We start from the raw sequence: 18599 nt of genomic DNA, 5'->3' as shown, positions 1-18599 counted from the left end.
GAAAGACAAGAAGAGTGCATGAAACCACCCCAGTGAAAATCCAGTTCTTGTAGCACTGGTAGCAATATCATAGGAAGAGAGTATTGTCTCTGTTTAGCTCTGTTGACATAAGCCAGGGGCCTGCCAAATTTTCTAGTTTCACTTTAACTGTGGGAAAAGAGTTACAGAAGAGACCTCTAGATAGGAAAGACTGATCTACATACAAAAGATGCACCAGGCAGACTTGCAGTCATTCAGCTTGCGCTCCATGCTGACTGGGAGATGTGTAAACCTTCTAGCATAGCACCAAACTCCAGCTAATATATTCTCATCAGCAGGGGTAGTTACTTCAGGCTCAGTACTGTGTTGTCCTGGGTAGTGATGTTACTGGGATCTAGGAGGGGTAGGTGCACAGACATGCAGCTGTGCTTGCATTATGCAATGCAAAAGTGGGTACCACAAGAGCTGTTGCCTTTTGACCTTCCCCATAAATCTGTGCTGACCAAGACTATGAGGCCCTCGACTGGTATGCAGCCCAGGCCAAATAATCTCTTGTTTGCTTGTGAACACCATCCCTGTTGATCAGTCTCCAGCTGGCTTATATTAATTTAGCTTAATTCAGTGCAAGCGTTTTGCATGTAGACAAGGCTTCATGAATGTTCCCATGAGGTCTAAATCAGTTCCTCTCTCATTCTTGCTCTTTAAATCCTACTGTCACTCATGTGTAGCTTTCCTACACTCAGTACGTGCCTATTCCTTGGGGAGAGCAATTGCCAACAGCTTGATTTTAGAGAGGAATGCTCACCCTGCTGTCTGGGTATGAAGCTTGGCGTAGCCAACTTCAAAGAGTAGAAGGATTCGTTGAGCTTAAAAGACATCTTCCCCTTGACTAGGATTTGCTATTGTATCTCTCTTGTTCTCATCTTTCCTTTCTGCTAATGGGATGGCTCAGGTGCTTGCCATACTCCTTCAATCTTTGGATCCTTTCAAATGCACATATTAGGTGCTAGCAGAGTCTCAGCTCTGCCTCTTGCCCACTGAACATCACTGCATTGACTGAGGATGTGGCAGATTTAACAGGATCTATGCTAAAAGAATCTGTCATTTGGCTTTTCTGTTTACAGAAAGCCTTGGCACTCAGCACAGAACTAAAAGAAGGGTTATTTTTAATTTTAATAGACTAGCGCAGAAGGAGAGAATTCATTGCCATCTTCCTTCATTTCACATCACAGTTTTAGTCCTAACAAAGGACTTCACATCAAATATAATAAAACACTGAATTGTTTTTCCTCTGTCTGTTGTTTTTCTGACAAACGTGTTTGTTTATTTTTAGATAATAAAATGCAATTATCCTGTTCTCTGAAGTACACATGTAAAATTAAAAACATGTTGAGTCAACTTGCTCCTTAATTTATGTTAATTAAACTATTCAATGGGAAGGATGTTCCTGGTTAGGTTGCTTCAGTGGGATCTGGATTTTATTCTTGACTCTCCACAGATTGCCTGTTTGATTCATGGCAAGTCATTTAATCTCCCAGTGCTTCAGTTCTTCATTCCCAAAATGAAGATAATAATTCTCTTTTGTCTTGTCTGTTTTGACTGTAAAATTTGAAGCATGGTTCATTTTACACAGCATTTGGCATTGTATACTCTAAGTTTCATTGATAATTGTACAAAATGATAATCGGTCATCTTGTCTCCAAGAAAAAAAATCTCTGCAAGTTGCCTTCCAATGCACAGATTTTTCAAACAAATATATTTTCCACCACACCCAGAAAGGCAGTAAGTCAGAGCTCTGTCAGATCATGCTCAAAAATGAGTTTTCATCAGTGGACATATGCTGATTTCAGGTTTCTAAACCCTGGACTTTTATTCTGGAAGTCTCAGACATCAAGAAGAGTTTAGCTCTTTCATTGCATCTTTAAGCCTCATCTAAGCTAAGGAGTTTGTGAAATCTCATAGGGAGTTTTACTACAGATCAGGTCCAGGCCTGTGGGTTAGGTAAGACAGAAACTCTGTCTTGAGCACAATTGGCCAGCACGCCTGGGAAAATTCAGTGTCATGTGAATGGCTGAAGGACCTGCTTCACTGTCAGGGTTTCTCACATCTCTGTGTGTCTAATAATCAATCTCAGAATAGGCTTCACTAGGCTAGAAGGGTCTAACCCTGATTAGCTTTGAGACTGCTTCAGAGTAGTGATGATTTTTTATGATGACTTAATGTATACTCATTTGTGCTGACCCTTTCCCCAGCACATCCTTGCATGTCTGCTTTTCTGTTTCTTCACCAGTCATGTTTTGCTTGATTCTTTTTTGCCTTATGGATTGCTACAATGCCTAATACATTCAAGCCCACTGCTCTAAGCTACCATCACTGGAACAGCAATTACCAGAGGAATTGTCTTCCATTTTCAGTCAGTGCTGGCTTTAGCTGAATCATTTTCTCATATCAGCTCTTACAACCCCAAAATTTAATCCCTCCTATCTCCAACTCTGGGAACTCAGACTATCTTTGCAGTAAAGGGGGTGAAGAGGAGGTAATGCATGATGGAATGACCCTGTTGCTTTAACTAAGTATTTCTACCTGAGAGCACCAGAGACAACTGCAGCTATCTGTGGGGCTTCCTCCCTTCCTGCTTCCTGTGTCTGCCCTCGAGCAGTATATGGCCAGGTCTGCCTTAGATTTTTCCTACTTGCACAAAGTCCTGATGTAGACACACTTCTGTCAGCCTAAAACTCCTTTCTTTACTTGACATATATTATACCAGCTAAGGCCATCTTTTGCAAGTATAACTAAGACATACGGAGCAGGAGGTTCACTAAGTGGGCTCTGAACTCACATTTGCCTGCAGAAAAGCATGCCAATGCTTTGACTGCCTGGCCAGCTGGGCCTGGGGTGTCATGTCACAGAAGAGGAAAAGTTCTAACCCTGCACTGCTGCTAGCACACATGACTCTTTTGGGCCGCGTGCTTCAAAGTCTTCCACTAAATGACTCACCTCCCATAGCCAAGCTAGCAGTATGGCCTGCCCCTCAGCCTGTGACCCAAAGTGCTGAAGTACCATTCCCCCACTCGCTTGTCTGGTCATGTCCACAGTGAGAAACTGCTAGGATAGCAGTAGTGCTAAGCTTTTTTAGTATCATCTAGAGTCAGTATAAACCACTCATTATAAAAATTTCATGCACAGTTTAAATCTGCGCTGCTGATCGCTGGATACATTTGCCCGACAGCATCGTAAACTTCATGATGCAACTCATGAAAAACATCATCATGCAATAGACCTCTCTTTTGCCTCCTGTCCCTTGAGAGAAAAGTTCTGGTCACCAGCTGACTCTTCCAAGACAGATCAGACTAATGAGCCTGAAATAGAGGTCACTGAAGTTCAGAGCTTGTTCAGTTTGCACCTGGGTATCTAATTCTTCATGTCTCTGGTTCCCATCAATAGGCTGTAAGCAAAGGAGAGCAGTCAGGAAACAGGAGCAGTAAGAACCAAAGATCAGGATTTCCATGGGCATCTGCCTCCCATAACATTCACACTGAAGTAAAGCAAATAGACTCTGCTTCACCCCATTTAGTCAGCTCACTTGCAATTCATGCCTATCCCATACAGCCATTTCCTCTTTCATTTCTTCCTCCAGATTCACTGAAAAAATTCTCCCTCACACTTTCCATAAACTCAGCAGCCTGTCTTCTGTTGAAGTTGCAAGTCAGATGTTAACTTAGTCAGTGATTAATATAGCACTTGGAAAGGCCAGCTTTGAATCTCATTGCTAAGTTCATCCACCTCCCTGGGCAGCTCCTTATACCTCTTCTCTTCCCTTCATGACATATTTGCAGTTGAAAATAATTAAAACTGATATCCTACCTTATATCTTCAAAGCACATTAATTGTAAGCTTGCTCTTGGGTGTTGGGAAATGTTTTGAGGCTGTGTTTGGAGAAGCAGGTCCTCTGTGGATCCATTTAGACCATCTCTTTCATGGATTGCTGGCAGCTCTGAAATCTGATCTCTTGTTGTCCATCTAGTCCTATGAGCCACCTAATCACCTCTCAAAACAGCCTGGTGGTTCTGAGGCATATGAATTCAATATAATTATTGTCTTATGCTGATGGAGACATGGAAGGACCACATCAACATTTACAAACAAAATAAAGGGGCCCATTCTCTCTCACTCCCGAGCCAAGGCAGTCCTTGTAAACTTGGACAAGCAGTCACCACATTAAAGATTAAAGTCGGATTTGTTACATAGTGCACAGCTTAGCTTGCCCTGCAACAGATTCTGGGCTCTTATGTATATAGCATCACCAAGGAAGAAGCTCTGCTCTGCATCAACAAATGCAAAATAACCCTTTTGAGAGTGATGTTTTAGGGAATTTGATCTTGGAGTCTCTCACATGGAGAAACATAGTATAGGAGCAAGCAGATTTTGCCTGTGGATGTTTTTGTTTTCTTGTTCCTTTTGAAGTAAAGGAGGAAATATGGGAACCATTTCTAAATTACCCATCCACCAGAGTGACAGAAGAAACCCAGAAACAGATAAAGACCAACAGCTGGAACATATTGTGGTACAAGGAAGCAATTAGCTTATGGTATAAAAGAATGAAATCACATATAGAACTGATTTATCTCTCCTACTGTTACCTTGGCAACATGGAAACTTTGGGGCAAATTAGACCCATGGATGTAAGCCAGCATTGGCGCAGTATGGAGTTACGTCCCCTAGAAGGAACAGTGAGTGAGGGTCATAGCGCTTCCTAAATGGCCCATGTGTAACAATAAAGCAGCTGGCACCATGTGAAGGAATGGGCTGTGCTTGAGAGACCAGGGAAGGCAAGGAGCAGGGCATGCTGAGATTTCTGGAAGGAGCAGACTCCACATCTGTCAGAAGCTTTTACGCAAAGCTCTGAGGCAGGCCCTTTGATCACTGGGTATGCTACAGTGCAAAGGTTGGCTCAGATACCTGCTAGATCTTAAAAGGTCTATCCTTATACACGTAACATAATATCTGGCAAGTAAACCCTTCTGCTCACCTCTAAGAAGTCATCTTAATGGTTGAGACCTCACAGACATATGTAAAGAGGGAAGAAATGGTGAATTGCTTCCCCCCTTTCAGAGCTGGCTGGGAACTGCTCCAAGTTCCCGGAGGAACTTACTTCTCCCTACCACAGGGAGCTGCCTCAGGGCAGCTACAATCCACGTCTCCCTGGGACTTCACATCATAAACTGAATGACCGCAGGCCTCTCAGCTGCCCTCCTGTGGCCTCAGTAGGCCTCAACTTTGGGTGCAAAAGGCCATCCTCACAGGATTGTTTAAAAGTTGTATAACCAAGCAATAAAATTGTCAAAATACCTCAGGGTGGGAGAGGAATTTGAGGTAAATGATCTTTAACAGACATTGCAAGAGAAACCATAGCCTCATTGAAACGAATGAGGCAACTCCCATTGCCTTCAGTGTGGCCAGAGTTTCACTCTTTACATGTAAAGGTGCCATGCTGCCATAGTGATGAGCTCAGGATAATATTAGCCACATGAAGTCAGATGTCTGGATTGATGGATGTAATCAGATTTCCCACCCCAGTTACAGTTTTACTATCCAAGGTCTCAGTTTAATCAGCCATGGTACACATAGTGGGATTTGTTTCAGGAGGGACCCTATTTATCACTCCCAGTTTCTGAGAGCTGGTTAATCCTTTCATGGGGCAGGGCTTGCATATCATGCCTCATAAACTCCCTACATGAGGGAGTTTAGGAAGAAAGGATAGGAAGTGTTCCATGAGCATGGCTTCATGGCAAGCAGAGATACCCAATCAGGTGGCTTCACCCCATTAACTTCTTGCAGATGGAAACCAAGGTGCAAAAATACTCAAGCAGCCAGATCCATGTATGCTAAACCCTCTCTCCCTCCCTAGAAAAGTCTGGGAACAGAAACACCTGAGCTGTCCCTGCATAAATCATTCCAGAGCAAGTTTACCATGTTCATGCAACTGCGCATTTCCCAGCTCCAAACTGGTGAGCCTGCTTCATGAGCCTATCGGCCCAGTTCTCCATTGCTCTGGGGATCTCCACACAGTGCCACACAGTGTGGGGTAGATATGCCAGCTCCGATCCCACTGAGGTTACTGAAAAATTCACTGGGTAGAACGGGTCAGAGCAACATTCATGCTTTTGGGAACCCCTCCTGTCAAGTACTATTACAAACACTGTGTGATTCAAGATCAGTTTAAAATAACTTCACTTAGAGCACTCCATAGAAATTCCCTGCCAGTCACCCTCCTCACGTGCTTTTTGTTCTGAGAATCAGCAGGCCTCAAAGAGCAGTCTCAGAAGAGGCCACATCTGTACAGAATTTGCTTTCATCCCCACAAGGGTTCCCAAACAATGCCAGTGCCAGCTGGAGGTTTGCTGAATGGTATGAGAACCAAAGGCTTTCTTTGCTTTCTGTTCATCCATTAAAACCTTGTGAGTCAAAATTAAGAGGACAGGAGTGGGAGCTTTTGGAGGCTGTGGTTTCTCACAAATGCCTAAAGCTAAGTACTAATGAGAAAGTTTAAAAAAAAGTCTGTAACCCATCACCACAGCAATGCCACAATTAGAGACAAATCCAGTGTGCGCTGCTTTACATTTATGATGCAGACAAACTAATTTAGCTAATGAGTGCTGTCTAAAAAATGCATATAAAATAGTACCCTGTCGTCAAGGTCCAGTATCAGAGATGTCTCCCTACTGAAGCCCAAAAACACACACACGTAGCCCAGACACCTGCTACTCTCTGAGCATGGGGTTAGCTGAGCCACCTCTGCATGGGAAGTTTTGAACATTTTCTTCATTGTCCCACCCACAACTGATGGGTGAAAACCCATCACTCGAGAAGTCCACAAGGATGAATTTATACAAAACTCTTTTTAATTCCAGAATATAAGAAATAAACCCAAGAAAAAGTGGAAAGCCCAACTGGCTTCTCCCCTCTGAGAATAAATTTTATCTGATAGGTTCTGAGCAGTCCTAAACATGCTGAGGTATGATTTAGCTTCTTTGAGAGTGCAAAGATATTTTCCCGTTTAAAAGGAGCTCTTTCCCATTCCCTTGCAATTTGGTCTGTACATTTTGACAACAAATATTTGTGCAGCACAGAAGGTCAGCGGAGAAGCTCAGCTGCTGTATTTCTGAGGTGCTGAAATTATCACCATAAGAAATGAAGCAAGGACTACATGCCATTGCTGTAAAAAAAAAACCTTCAGCAATCAGTTTTCAAAAATATTGTAATGGCACAGAGTCAGATGGGAAGAAAAGAGGTAGAAATGTCAAGAGGAAACAAGTACACCTCTTTCTGGACTAGTTTGGGATTTTGCTTATAAGTAAACACAGTGTTCATGCAGCGATGGAATGACAGCACGTTCAGTGGTAACAGATAGAGTAGGTACGTTGTGTCTATGCTCATGTTACCTTATCTCCTATGCATGACACTATTTCACCCACACTTCCAGGCCTGAGCTCCCACAGCTGGCCCAATGCCCTTCATTCAGGCCTGTACTCATTTACCTCCGTGCTGATTTCTACCCACATTCCAAAATCCTACCCCTATCCCATGACAGCCTAAGTAATGTGCCTGGGAAAGAAACAAATAAATACCTTCCTGTACTGGGTGTGGATCAGCTCACTCACATTTGTCTCATTTATCCCAGAGAAGCGGAGATATTGCCTCACAGATGAAATCAGTTCAGGTCTCCACCTCTTCTTCCAGTAAAGGGCGAACCCTTTCTCTCTAGACAAAACAGATGGAGTGGGCTTATGGAGACCACAGCATCCTTTGCTGCTTTGGGCTTGCCCAACCTAAAGAAGAGGGTCTATGTGTTACTGTGAATGGAATTTTTCTGCTGTCTGCTGCTTGCCATTCCTGGATGCTGCAGCCTGTGATACTTCAATGTGTGTGCTCAGCAGCGGAAAGAATGCCGCTGACCGAGGTGGTGGTTATGAGATGAAAAAGGCTGATCCACACAGTGGTTTCTTCTGTTTCCTCTGTGTGTGCTCACTTGAGAAGCCCCTTTCTTGTTACAGCTGGAGAAGAAGTAAACAGAAGCCAATTCCAGCTGAAAATAACTCTGCATATGTCCTCTGTGGAGCCCGCTTGATTCCCCTACCATTTTGGGCTCTGAATGGCAAACTTGGTTCTCTCTAAGCAGCCAAAGCAGGTTGGAGCCAAAGTTTGCATATGGGATAATCTTGCAGGAAACCCATAGAATACATTTCTTCCACTTCACTTGAAGTTCTAATTGCTTCAGCAAACAGCTGGAACAAGATTATATCTTATCTCATGGAATAAGCCACAAGAGGGAGACAAATACCCCTATGGTGCCAATGTGGGCTTCTCGTGCCCTTAAGGCCTGGGTAGGAAAAGGTTTTCCTATCATCTTGAGAGGTTTCAAGGTTTCTGATTATTTCCTTATCTCAAAGCCAATGTCTCCAAAAAAAAAAAAAAACCTCTTAAATGAAACACCAAGAAATAAAAGGCACATCAGAATTACTTCCCTTTTACAGTTTTCAAGTATTTCATTTCCCTTTGCATTAAAAAAATAATTAGTGCTCATTCACAAAATCATTGAAAAATGAAACTTTCTGCTTTGGAAACATGAAATTTTCAATTTGGAATCCTCTTTTTTTTTCCTCAAGCAACTGCTGAATTTGGAGAGAAGGTGAAATAGATTCCTTCCTACAATTTTTGGCTCAACTAAATAGGATTTTCCTACCAAAAACATGTAATTTGAAAGTTCCTAAGAAATCTCAAGAGACACAGAGATAATTCAGTCATAGGATACAATGTCTGCCTTTTATGTCCTCAGTGTCGCTGACATAAGGCAAAATTAGTCAAAATAAACATACAAGATTATTATCTGGAGAAAGAAACTTGAAACTGTAAAGCAAAAGAATGAGAGCATAGAAAGAATAAAGTTCTTACTTGACCCCACCTGCAATAGGTGCCTACAAAACATCCCACAACTTCAGCATTCAGAACAGCTTCTTCCAGCGTTCAACTCCATGTGCAGTCAATGGAGGAGGTAGACTCTATTGGACTTTGGCTTTTATGGGACTTATATGGGACAAGGCCTTTGGAGACCCTTTTCTCACTGCATTTATGGCTTAGATAGCTGAAATGACCACAAAAAGTAGGGGATGTGTATCCCACTGCCAGGCCACATAAGTGAGGTATTAGGATTCCTGCATGAGGGCTCAAAGAGCTTAAAATAATATCTGGCTGTAAAATAGGACAAACTGGGCCCATAGCGTAAACATTTCTCATGTGAGGTAATACCTGACTTTCCAAGTCAGTGGATAAAAGAAATAGAGTGCAAATGTCTGTGTCTGTATGTGAAAAATGTAGTCACTATGAATTCAGTATGAAAAAAAAAGTAGTCAGCAGAAATTATCAGATGAGAATGTTATAACGTATAGTAGCCTTAACCTATTGTGCATGTGATAGACCATCCATCTGCACAATCAAAAAAACCCACTAATATGAAAGCGAACATAAAAGATAGGGCATAATGTGAGAGAAAAGCTACTCTGCTGCTCAACCCTGTGAGACAAACTGTGGCTACATTTACAGTAGCAACCCATACAGTGCCAGGCCCATTCTCTGGCAACTCTGTCATGGTCTGGCCACATCTATACTGTTCAACTCTCTTAACGTCTAAAATATCTTACTGGGTATGGCTCCAGGCTCATGCTATTTTCCATGTTGTGCTTGCAAATTGTTTAGGAGAATGCTAGTTGGCTTGAGTCAGAATATGCTAGAGACCAGTCTAACAGTTTAACAGTATAGACAACTCAGGGCCATTGACCTTGCAATGGCATTGCTTAATTTACTAGTACAGATATAGGCTGAGATGCCAGCTGCAAGGTGACACTTTCCATGTTCCTTATTCTTCTTTATGTCCAAAGTCGCTTATACTCTGGAGCATTAATCAAGATTACTGGCTGTGCTGGTCCCATGGACTTTTAAAAGTTATAAAAATAAAACAGGAATTTTTCAGAAAAGTCAAACTGTGACTGCCTGGTTCTCTGTGCTGCTATTTCTATGGCTCTGAGTGATGAAGAATGGTAAGAAGTAAGGAGGCAGCGATCCATTGCTCAACAGCTTCCAGGAGCCCAGGGGGTATTTCAGATGTTCCAGTGGACCATAGTACCTGTACTCTTTGCAAGGCAGCATCCATGGCTCATTGCTTGTGGCTCTCTTCCTGCCAATGTCTGAGAGATGACAATGTCAGCCAAGGGCACGCAGGGTCATTGCTGCATTTACAACAGCATGAGAATTACACTAAAACATCAGAGCCTTTTCTTCATCAGGCAGAGTATTGCTTGCTGGATGGACTAATAAGCCCAGGGCCCACTTCTTATTTCACACTGGTATAACTGCATCACTCTAAAATGAGCTACGGAAGGTTGTGAAATTATGACCAAGCCCTTAGAGAAGTATGATGTTCCTGAACATTTCCATCAAGGTATGCGGCTGCACTTTGTGTAAAAGCTGGGGTGTTCCCACTACTGAACAATATTCACTTTGCTCTTTGGAGGCAGGAAAGCATCTGCAGTTGATCGCAAGGTGAGGTAAGAGACTACCGTTAACAGGTGAATGATCAGCTTCAGCAAGGCTTAATTATTCCTGTGGTGCCTGTTGCTGATGGTTGTTTTCCACTGTTAAGTTCAGGGAAGTTTTGTTCTTTCCAAAGAAACCCCATATTGCTAATTTTGAAATCAGTGAGCACTCAGGGTTTGTCCCAAAAAAGGGACAGTCAAGCCTTCTGAGTGAAGAAAGATCTCTCTGTCAGCCAGTACCTCATGAACTCTAGGAGTTCTGGGAAGAGAGATGGCTTTGAAAACTCCAGAATAACTGGAGTTTTTCTTCCTCTGTTTCCTTCCTGTATCTTCTGCCACAGCTGAGGCACTCCAGTTTACCCAAAGGTATCCATTAAAAGAGAATCCCAGAGAATTTCCCACCCTGTCAACCACTGGTGTTCACCATCTCTTCTGCTGCAGTATGTTTATGTTCGGAAAGGAATGGTTTATTTTGAGAAAAATGTGGCAAAAAGATACTCAGTTCAGGTCAGGGATGGGGATGTGGGGAAGAGAAAACTCTGCTTTTCCTCTTTTCTTCCTATTGCATCCAGAAAAAAAGTATTCAAACAGGTCTTCAACATCAAGAGTGTGAGGAGGTATTCACACTCCTAGTAAATGAGGAAATACAGGAGGCTTCCTTAAAGGCAACTACACTTGCAAAATGCATTCCTGGGTCAGCAAACACCACACATTAAGAAATTAAACCTCTCTGTGTAGTCATAACACCCTTTGAAAGACTTGCCTGTATTTCAAGAGGTGTCAATAGGGATTTTCTGGCCAGAACTGCTAGATGTGGGCATTCACACACAAACACACACATACACATGTGTGTACATATATATATATATATATACACACATATATACATGCATGCACACACATATGTAAATATGCTGGGGGGAATATATATAGGCCTAAACCCCACTGACAATAGTATTTCTTTTGCTGAGCATCTGCTTGTCTGGATTTGTTCATGTAATTCTTACACTTGAAACTCCAAGGGAATGAGAAGAACATAAAATACTCACACTCTTATCCTCCAAATGCTGAGGGAGACCACTGGGAACCCGAAAGCATCCTGTCTCAACACTAATAGAGAAGTTAAAGTAACATTAGAGGTGAAATTAATGACAAAAAGTTCCACTTCATGCTTAACCCTTTACACCCACTTCAATGGCCTATTCTAACCACAGCAAGTGTTAAGAGCCCTGGAACACTGGTTTGTGGTTTGCTTATTCGAGGATTTGGGGACTAAGCCATGTTGCTGCTGGGTTTTCTGGTTTTGTGTCATCTTTTTTAACAGCAATGATAGGATTAAAAGATAATTTTTTACCACCCTGAAGGATCTTCTTGCCCTAAGCCATTGCTGACTTCAATTAGTATCACAAATTCATTATTGCTGTATCTCAATCTGATATCCTCTAATTACCCAATATGTTCATTGTGATCAGAAGCTAGAGGTCACAGCTCCACTGCTAAGTGGAATAAGTAAATGTCCCTCCATCTGAAGCATCTTAAATCTAACCTTTTGCTTCACACTCATTCCTGGTCCTCCCATAGCTCTCACAAATGCCCAGACCAGCAACTCTGAGGTCTCCTTCATATTATTGAATATTGTTTCTCTCCCACAACCTTGTAATCCACAGCCTCATTCTTGCCCATTCCTTATGCCACCTCTAAAATCTTCTTGCGCTCACTTGCGAAAACTCTGGCCTCTGGCCTCACAGGACTTTGTATAAAGTGTGTTAGTCTATTTCCATTTGGTTTTACAAGCCTCCCCTACAGATTACCCAAAAACTGCAGTCAAAATCATCCATCTTGCCCACAGCACTGATCTCATCACCCAAGCTCAATAAAGCTTGTCCCATCTGAATTTGAGATGCTGTCTCCTCTTTTGTAAGAAGGTGCACTGTTTTACTCTGGCTGGCATCCCATCTATCAACCACCATACTGTTTCACGTCCTGTGTTATACAATGCTGTCTTGATCTAGCTGTTATCGAACTCCTCCTGTCAGAAATTTGTCAGCGCTTTTCTCATGATAACCCCTATCTCCTCCTTCTTCTGGAGACCCTTGAGGATACCTACTCTTTCTTAGGATTTACTTCAGCTGGCTTGGAAGCATAGGCCCTCTTTCCCCCATCTAATGAATTTTTCTTCATTGTTCTATAATTATAATGCAGTAATGAAAACACACGTGTGTATTTTAAAGGAATCCAGCATGTGTCTGTAAAAGAGCGCAGATGTTAATGCTGGCAACTTTTATTATTCAATATATTCTCCCATCATTGCTTGCTTCTCACACTATTTCTAATCTGATAAACACAAGAGAGGAAGAACTTGTCTTTCATTGGGACTGGTCACCACGAACATCCATATGGCTGTAGTATTAATTCAAGTCAGCCATTCTGCATGGAGTTGGTGATTACATCAGCTCATTAATGAATAGGTGAATAATAGGGAACAATACTGCTTCTCTTCCACATTTCACTATACAGCCCTGACTTTCCCATGTCTGGCAAGCCAGCACGCAATCCGTGTTGAACTTTAGCTCAGATTTTCAAAAAGATTGCTCCATAAGCATAATGACGTTTTACCATGACATAATGACTTTCCTCTAGGTTTGAATTTGCTTGTTTGCTTTTACAGGAAATCATATATATATTCATTGCTCCTCCAAGTTAATTGACACCAGGCAAGTGCCACATACATTACTTTCAACACATATCAGGATCATTTAGCTTTCAAGTGCATTAACAACATTCCAATAATCCATTAGGTATCCACCCAGAATGGACTTTGTCATCATGCAAGTAAAGACAGCAAAATGAATAGAAAGGTCAATTTGAGAATACAAAAGCTTTAAAAGTTCACAGTATTACTTCTGGGGGCAGGGTGAAGTAAAAATTTTACAGTACCTTCTGCAATGGGGCTTCAGTCGTGACTGAAGACACTAGACACTATAGTTATACAATACTAGTGCCAAGAGACTAGAGTTTTAACATTTTCATTTCCCATCTCCCTAAAACTTTCCTAATATCATTCATGATCTCACTGAGCCCTGGACTACACATTTCAGTATTTATTGGAAAGGGTCTGCAGGAGAAAGAGGAACACTGGGAACTGAAAATGCATCCCATAAGATGGATAATGTGAACTAATATACAAAACTAAGCATGGGAGAAGGAAACCAAGAGAGGCATTCTGCATTGCTTATAGACTACAAGACTATACAAAATCACAGACAGAACACCAGCATCTCCCTTGAGGGCTGCAGGAGAACAAAAAAAGGAAAATATAATGAGATAAACCAGCTTTTGTCTAAGATAACTCTACGCAAATTCATTTGTATTTAACTCTGCTCTCCACCAGCAATAAATACAGAAAATATTCATATATTTACAAGAAGTATTCAAGACTGCTTTATTTGTTGGAAAGGAGAGGCAGAGAGTAAGGTAAAGTGTCATAGTTTACAGCCACGTGTTTTCAAACAGAGACTAATATATGCATACCAGCACTCACTTTTACACCTCAGTGCCAAAATACTGATTAACTGCAAAGTTATCTTTGCAGTGACACTACAAACAGAGCATAGCCCTTAAAATTAGGGGCTAAAATGACATGCTTTGGACCCCAATGTCATAAGTGGGAAATATGTCATGACTCTCCCCTCACTGCTACCAAAGATGGTTTTGTTGAGACTCTAATTCAGGATTCAAACTCCTGCTTGATTCTAAACAGGAGAATTCATGTGCCAAGGCCTAGACACATATGTAAACCTTGCCATCTCATCTTGCTTTCATGTGAGAACATCTTGGAATTTTATAAGATCTTAATTCAAAGGGTTGAGCTGTGCATATGAACTAACATTCTGTGTCTGATCACTGAGCTAGCTGTAGTGTCACAGTTCCATTCCAAAACCCACTGGGCATCATCTGCACTAGTCTTGCCAACAATTTATGCAGATTTTAAAACCATCAAAGTGTTTTTCCCCATTTCTCTGAGAGTGCCTTTGCAAAACATAAACAAACACATAGAAAGACACAGACTTATTTCTTTGCATGATTTCACTACAGACATGCTTTTCTTTTTAAACTTTAGTGTTATTCTTTGATTGTAAGAGTCTTCTTTCCCAGGAAATCTATGACTAAGCCTGTGTAAATACTCAGCTCGAGGGTCTGCTCTTGCGGCTATTATGGCTGTTTCCAGAATTTCTCAGTGGGTATGTGTGTGAATTGCCTCATAGTCATATGTATAATATAGCCTCCCTCCCTTCAGCATCCTCATCCATCAGTGTGCTTCCAAGTATGCTGGCTAGCCACCTTATTAGCAACAGAAATAGGACTCAGGTCCCGATGAGAATCTAGTGGAAACAGGCAATAGCTCCATCGACTGCTCTGGAGTTCAGCCCGCTTACACCACATCAGCAACTGCCTCCTAACTCCCATTTTGGGTGGTTATGGACTGGTTGCTTTGGTGGGCCTGTCCTTGTGGACTACTGAGAATTTTCAATTCCACTTAACTTCAGTGTACACTAAGGACACTCCGTTATCACTAAATAAACCCATTATAAAAAGTATATTTGCTGCTCTCTCTTGTTGATTCCTGTGTAAGACAGGTTCATATATGTGTAAATTAATCCAGCGTGGGGTTCAGAGGGTGACAGATTGCAGGCAGACAATGTGCCAGCATTTCTCGCAAGCTGCAGCTTTCCCAGCGAGGCTGCCACATGTCCAGAGTCTGGCTCTGTGTCTCATCCCAAGCCCTGTGCACTACGGCCAGCCCAAACAGCTTGTGACTCCAGCATGCTCAGGCTCACAGCTACACAATACAAGGCAAAGCCTTACCAAGAAAGCTGAGCTAGCGTTTCCCCAAACCAAAGAGAAGGGGAGAGGTTTTAGCAGAACTTTGTCATTGCCTGTGGTTCCTATCAGGCCAGCAGTAAACTTGGGTTGTTTATTGGATCCCAAACTTTCTTTGCATGTACACAGGAAAACAGATGCTTCCCATTCCCAGGCCCCACGTCCGAGCCAGGCTCCCTCAGCAAAACCCCCGTGTAGGGCACACAGACGGGACAACAGAGAGATTGCTTCCTGTCTCAGGCTGCTCTGAGCTGGTGATATAGCCCTATCTATGCAGCACACTTCTCTGGCCCCCTTGCCAGGGTATCAGAACGCCTCACAACATGCAGCTTGCTTTTCCTGTGTGGTAGGGAACAGCTGGCCTCCTTCATTCACAAACAGGGAGCAGAGGCTCAGTTTAGCGAGTACTTTGGCTCAAACAATGTGCATGGGGCATGGATGACAGAGCCGGGAAGCGAGCCAGGTCTCCCAGATCCTAAGCAGGTGCTCTGACTCCTAGGTTACCTTTCATCTTTCAGCATTAAAGGCCTGGCGCAGTCCTTCCATAGCCCTATCTTCAGTCAGCCTCAGGTGCAGCCCTCCTTTTGACTCACTTAATGCCAGTAATAAATTAAGTCTCAAGCTCTTGCAATGAATTAGAGAGGTGAAGGGGAAACTGAGTACATACTCATGTGCCTGGACACATGCTTCTCTTAACTATTGAGCTTTAGGACAGCCACCTATCACAGTTTCTTGCCTCTTCCTCTGAAATAGTGGATGCTGGTCACTGCCCGCACCAGAACTGTGACATGTTGCAGCCAAGTGTGCCATTCTGTTGTCTGAAGAGGATCCTTTAGCTTTCTGCCAGAAGAAGGTCCTCACGAGTGACACCGGTTGTTTGAGAACATGATGCACTGTTTCCCTCTCCTCTGACATTTCTTTACATAAGCAGCTGAATAGCAAAACATTTCAGCGTTCATTACTGATTTTGTTATTTATAGCAATCTGCCACAGATGGAGACAGCAGCACGGTTCTATCTTTAGGGCATAGCGCCTGCCTGTCCATACAGACAATTGGTAATTAGCACAAGAACAATTTGTTTATCTATTCTCAAACTTAAGCAAATAGGAGAGCCATTTATCTGTCAAAATTCAACTCCCTCCCATTGCCAGATCTCCAGGTTAACTGCTTAATGAATAGAGCTCATTGCTTCAGGCATTTAGGTAAAGACAAAAGTTCCTTGAAAAAAATTCTCTAAAGCAAATTAAGTATGCAATAAAATATTTAACTTGTTACATGCTGAAGAGAAAACATTTGGATCACTAGCAGCAGGAGTACAGGACAAGATGGAGATGATGGTGATGTCAAGTACAGATGCAGAAACAGACCAAATGGTATGGAGGGAAGGTGCAGTGTATACATCCTCCCACCAGCTAGCCCTGGTACTATGCTGTCCCATATAATATGTGCACTTCCTCCAAGTCCATGCAACTTCTCTCTCAGCTGATCTGTATGGGTAAATCCCTACATGAGCATGAAACTGGGGGATGAAAGGCAGCAGGGATACTTAAAGCTGCCCAAGTACCTGGTTGAATAAAATCTCGCACGTGTACTAAGATGTTCTTGCATGGCTCAGATGACAGGATCCTGCCCAATGTAAACACCACATAAGCCAGGAAGAAGAAGACATGACATCATTTTTTCTATTTCTGTAGCTGATCCCAACCCTTCTTTGTTCTCTTTTATTCCCTACACCCATCCTCAAAGTTAGAGGAGAGAGGGAGAGGCTTCATGGGTAGTTGGACTTTTTGAGTTGTACCCAAGGATTGGCCCTTGTTCCCTCTCTCCTTCCCCCCCACCACTGCTGACAGGAGGGGAATAGGAGCTGGTGAGGGACTGATTACACTCACTTTAAAGACTAAAGCAGTCTATGTGGAAAAAAAAACACCCTCTTCTTTCTCACAATTGAAACGTTTTCAGCATTTGAAAGTTTTCACATATTCAAGCCTGTAGGTGCAGCTTTTTCACATACAAATAAGGCTTTTGAGGTTACTGCTGTCAGGCAGCATAAGCGGGTCAAATCTGAGGAATTTTGCCTGGCCTCCATTTCAGAATTACATGGAGCCCTGTGAAGAGCCATTTGCTCATTGTCCTACCACCTGGACTATCTTTATTTGACCTTAGAAGAGTTTTTTCTCTTCCCACCAGGGTCCAGGCAGGGGATAAAAGCTACTAAATAAAAATAACCCATTTTAAATACAATGGCTAGAAATAAATGCTAATGAGGAGTTCTTTCTTCTGTCTTTCAGCTCACAACCCCGAATTTCCCTGTAGTGGTCAAGCTGGGACATGCTCACGCTGGAATGGGGAAGGTAAGTAAAAGAAAAAATATGTATAGCTCAGGAAACAGATATATATATGGCATAGCGTCCCTGTGACTTGTATCTTGCATGTGGCCACCCAGTGAAGGGGCTCCCCACAGCCTATCCGGGTTGCACTGGCTGTTCCTGTGGGAGAAAAGGCCTTCCTCCGCTGTTGCTCACTCAAGACAGGCAGTGTATGGGGTTGGAGACAGTTTGGGATGCGGGAGAGGGTTTATGGATAGTGAGAGAAAAGCTGGCTGGGCTGAAGTCATTAGGCCTGTATTTTATATGGTTTATACTCTCCTGAAAGTGGTAATGTTGTTTATTCAAGCACCTGTAATGTGCAGCTAGTCTGCACCCCATAGCTCTCACAATGAGGAGTAGCAGCACTGGTCTTTTTGAGCACATTACAGTGACTTTATTCAATAAAATGGGAACTCTTCAGTTATTTTTTCACTCCTTGTGGGGAAGAACAAGACCTTACAAAGCAGAGCGGCTGGTTGCCTGCCAAGGGATCCTGAAAAACAATTCCCTGCCCAGAAGGACCTGTTTGTTTTTCCCAGGCTCCCTGGGATCTTTATTCCCCCAGTGAATTAGCAGCTCCTGTTTCTTGGGGTAGTTGGGCTCCCCTCAATGAGGCAACACCAGTACCTTCCTGCTGTATGTTAGCCTCCTCCTTTTTGCGTATACCTTTCATCAAACCATGCTCTGTCTGCCTAAAACATGATTTGTCCAGAAGCAGGAAAACCTGATGTATCATCTCTGAATCCAAATGGGTGGTACCTAAAGTTCATAAGAGATATATCT

General features: G+C 42.6%; 1 protein-coding gene across 1 annotated transcript in view; it reads left to right on the top strand.

Moving 5' to 3' along the window:
• SYN3 (synapsin III) overlaps positions 1 to 17801 on the top strand; it is a gene marked incomplete at its 3' end in the record, with an annotated part of 150809 nt that extends 133008 nt beyond the window's left edge. The window contains exon 6 of the mRNA XM_026074587.1: positions 17739 to 17801. Within this exon, the coding sequence (XP_025930372.1) occupies positions 17739 to 17801 (63 nt within the window). The remainder of the gene's footprint in view (positions 1 to 17738) is intronic.
• Between the last annotated feature and the right edge of the window lie 798 nt (positions 17802 to 18599).

The sequence above is a fragment of the Apteryx rowi genome, unplaced genomic scaffold (assembly GCF_003343035.1).
Source record: "Apteryx rowi isolate R43461 unplaced genomic scaffold, aptRow1 scaffold_390, whole genome shotgun sequence".
In the NCBI taxonomy this organism is placed as follows: Eukaryota; Metazoa; Chordata; class Aves; order Apterygiformes; family Apterygidae; genus Apteryx; species Apteryx rowi.
The sequence above is the reverse complement of the archived record's forward strand: the minus strand, read 5'-3'. Positions and strand labels throughout refer to the sequence as shown.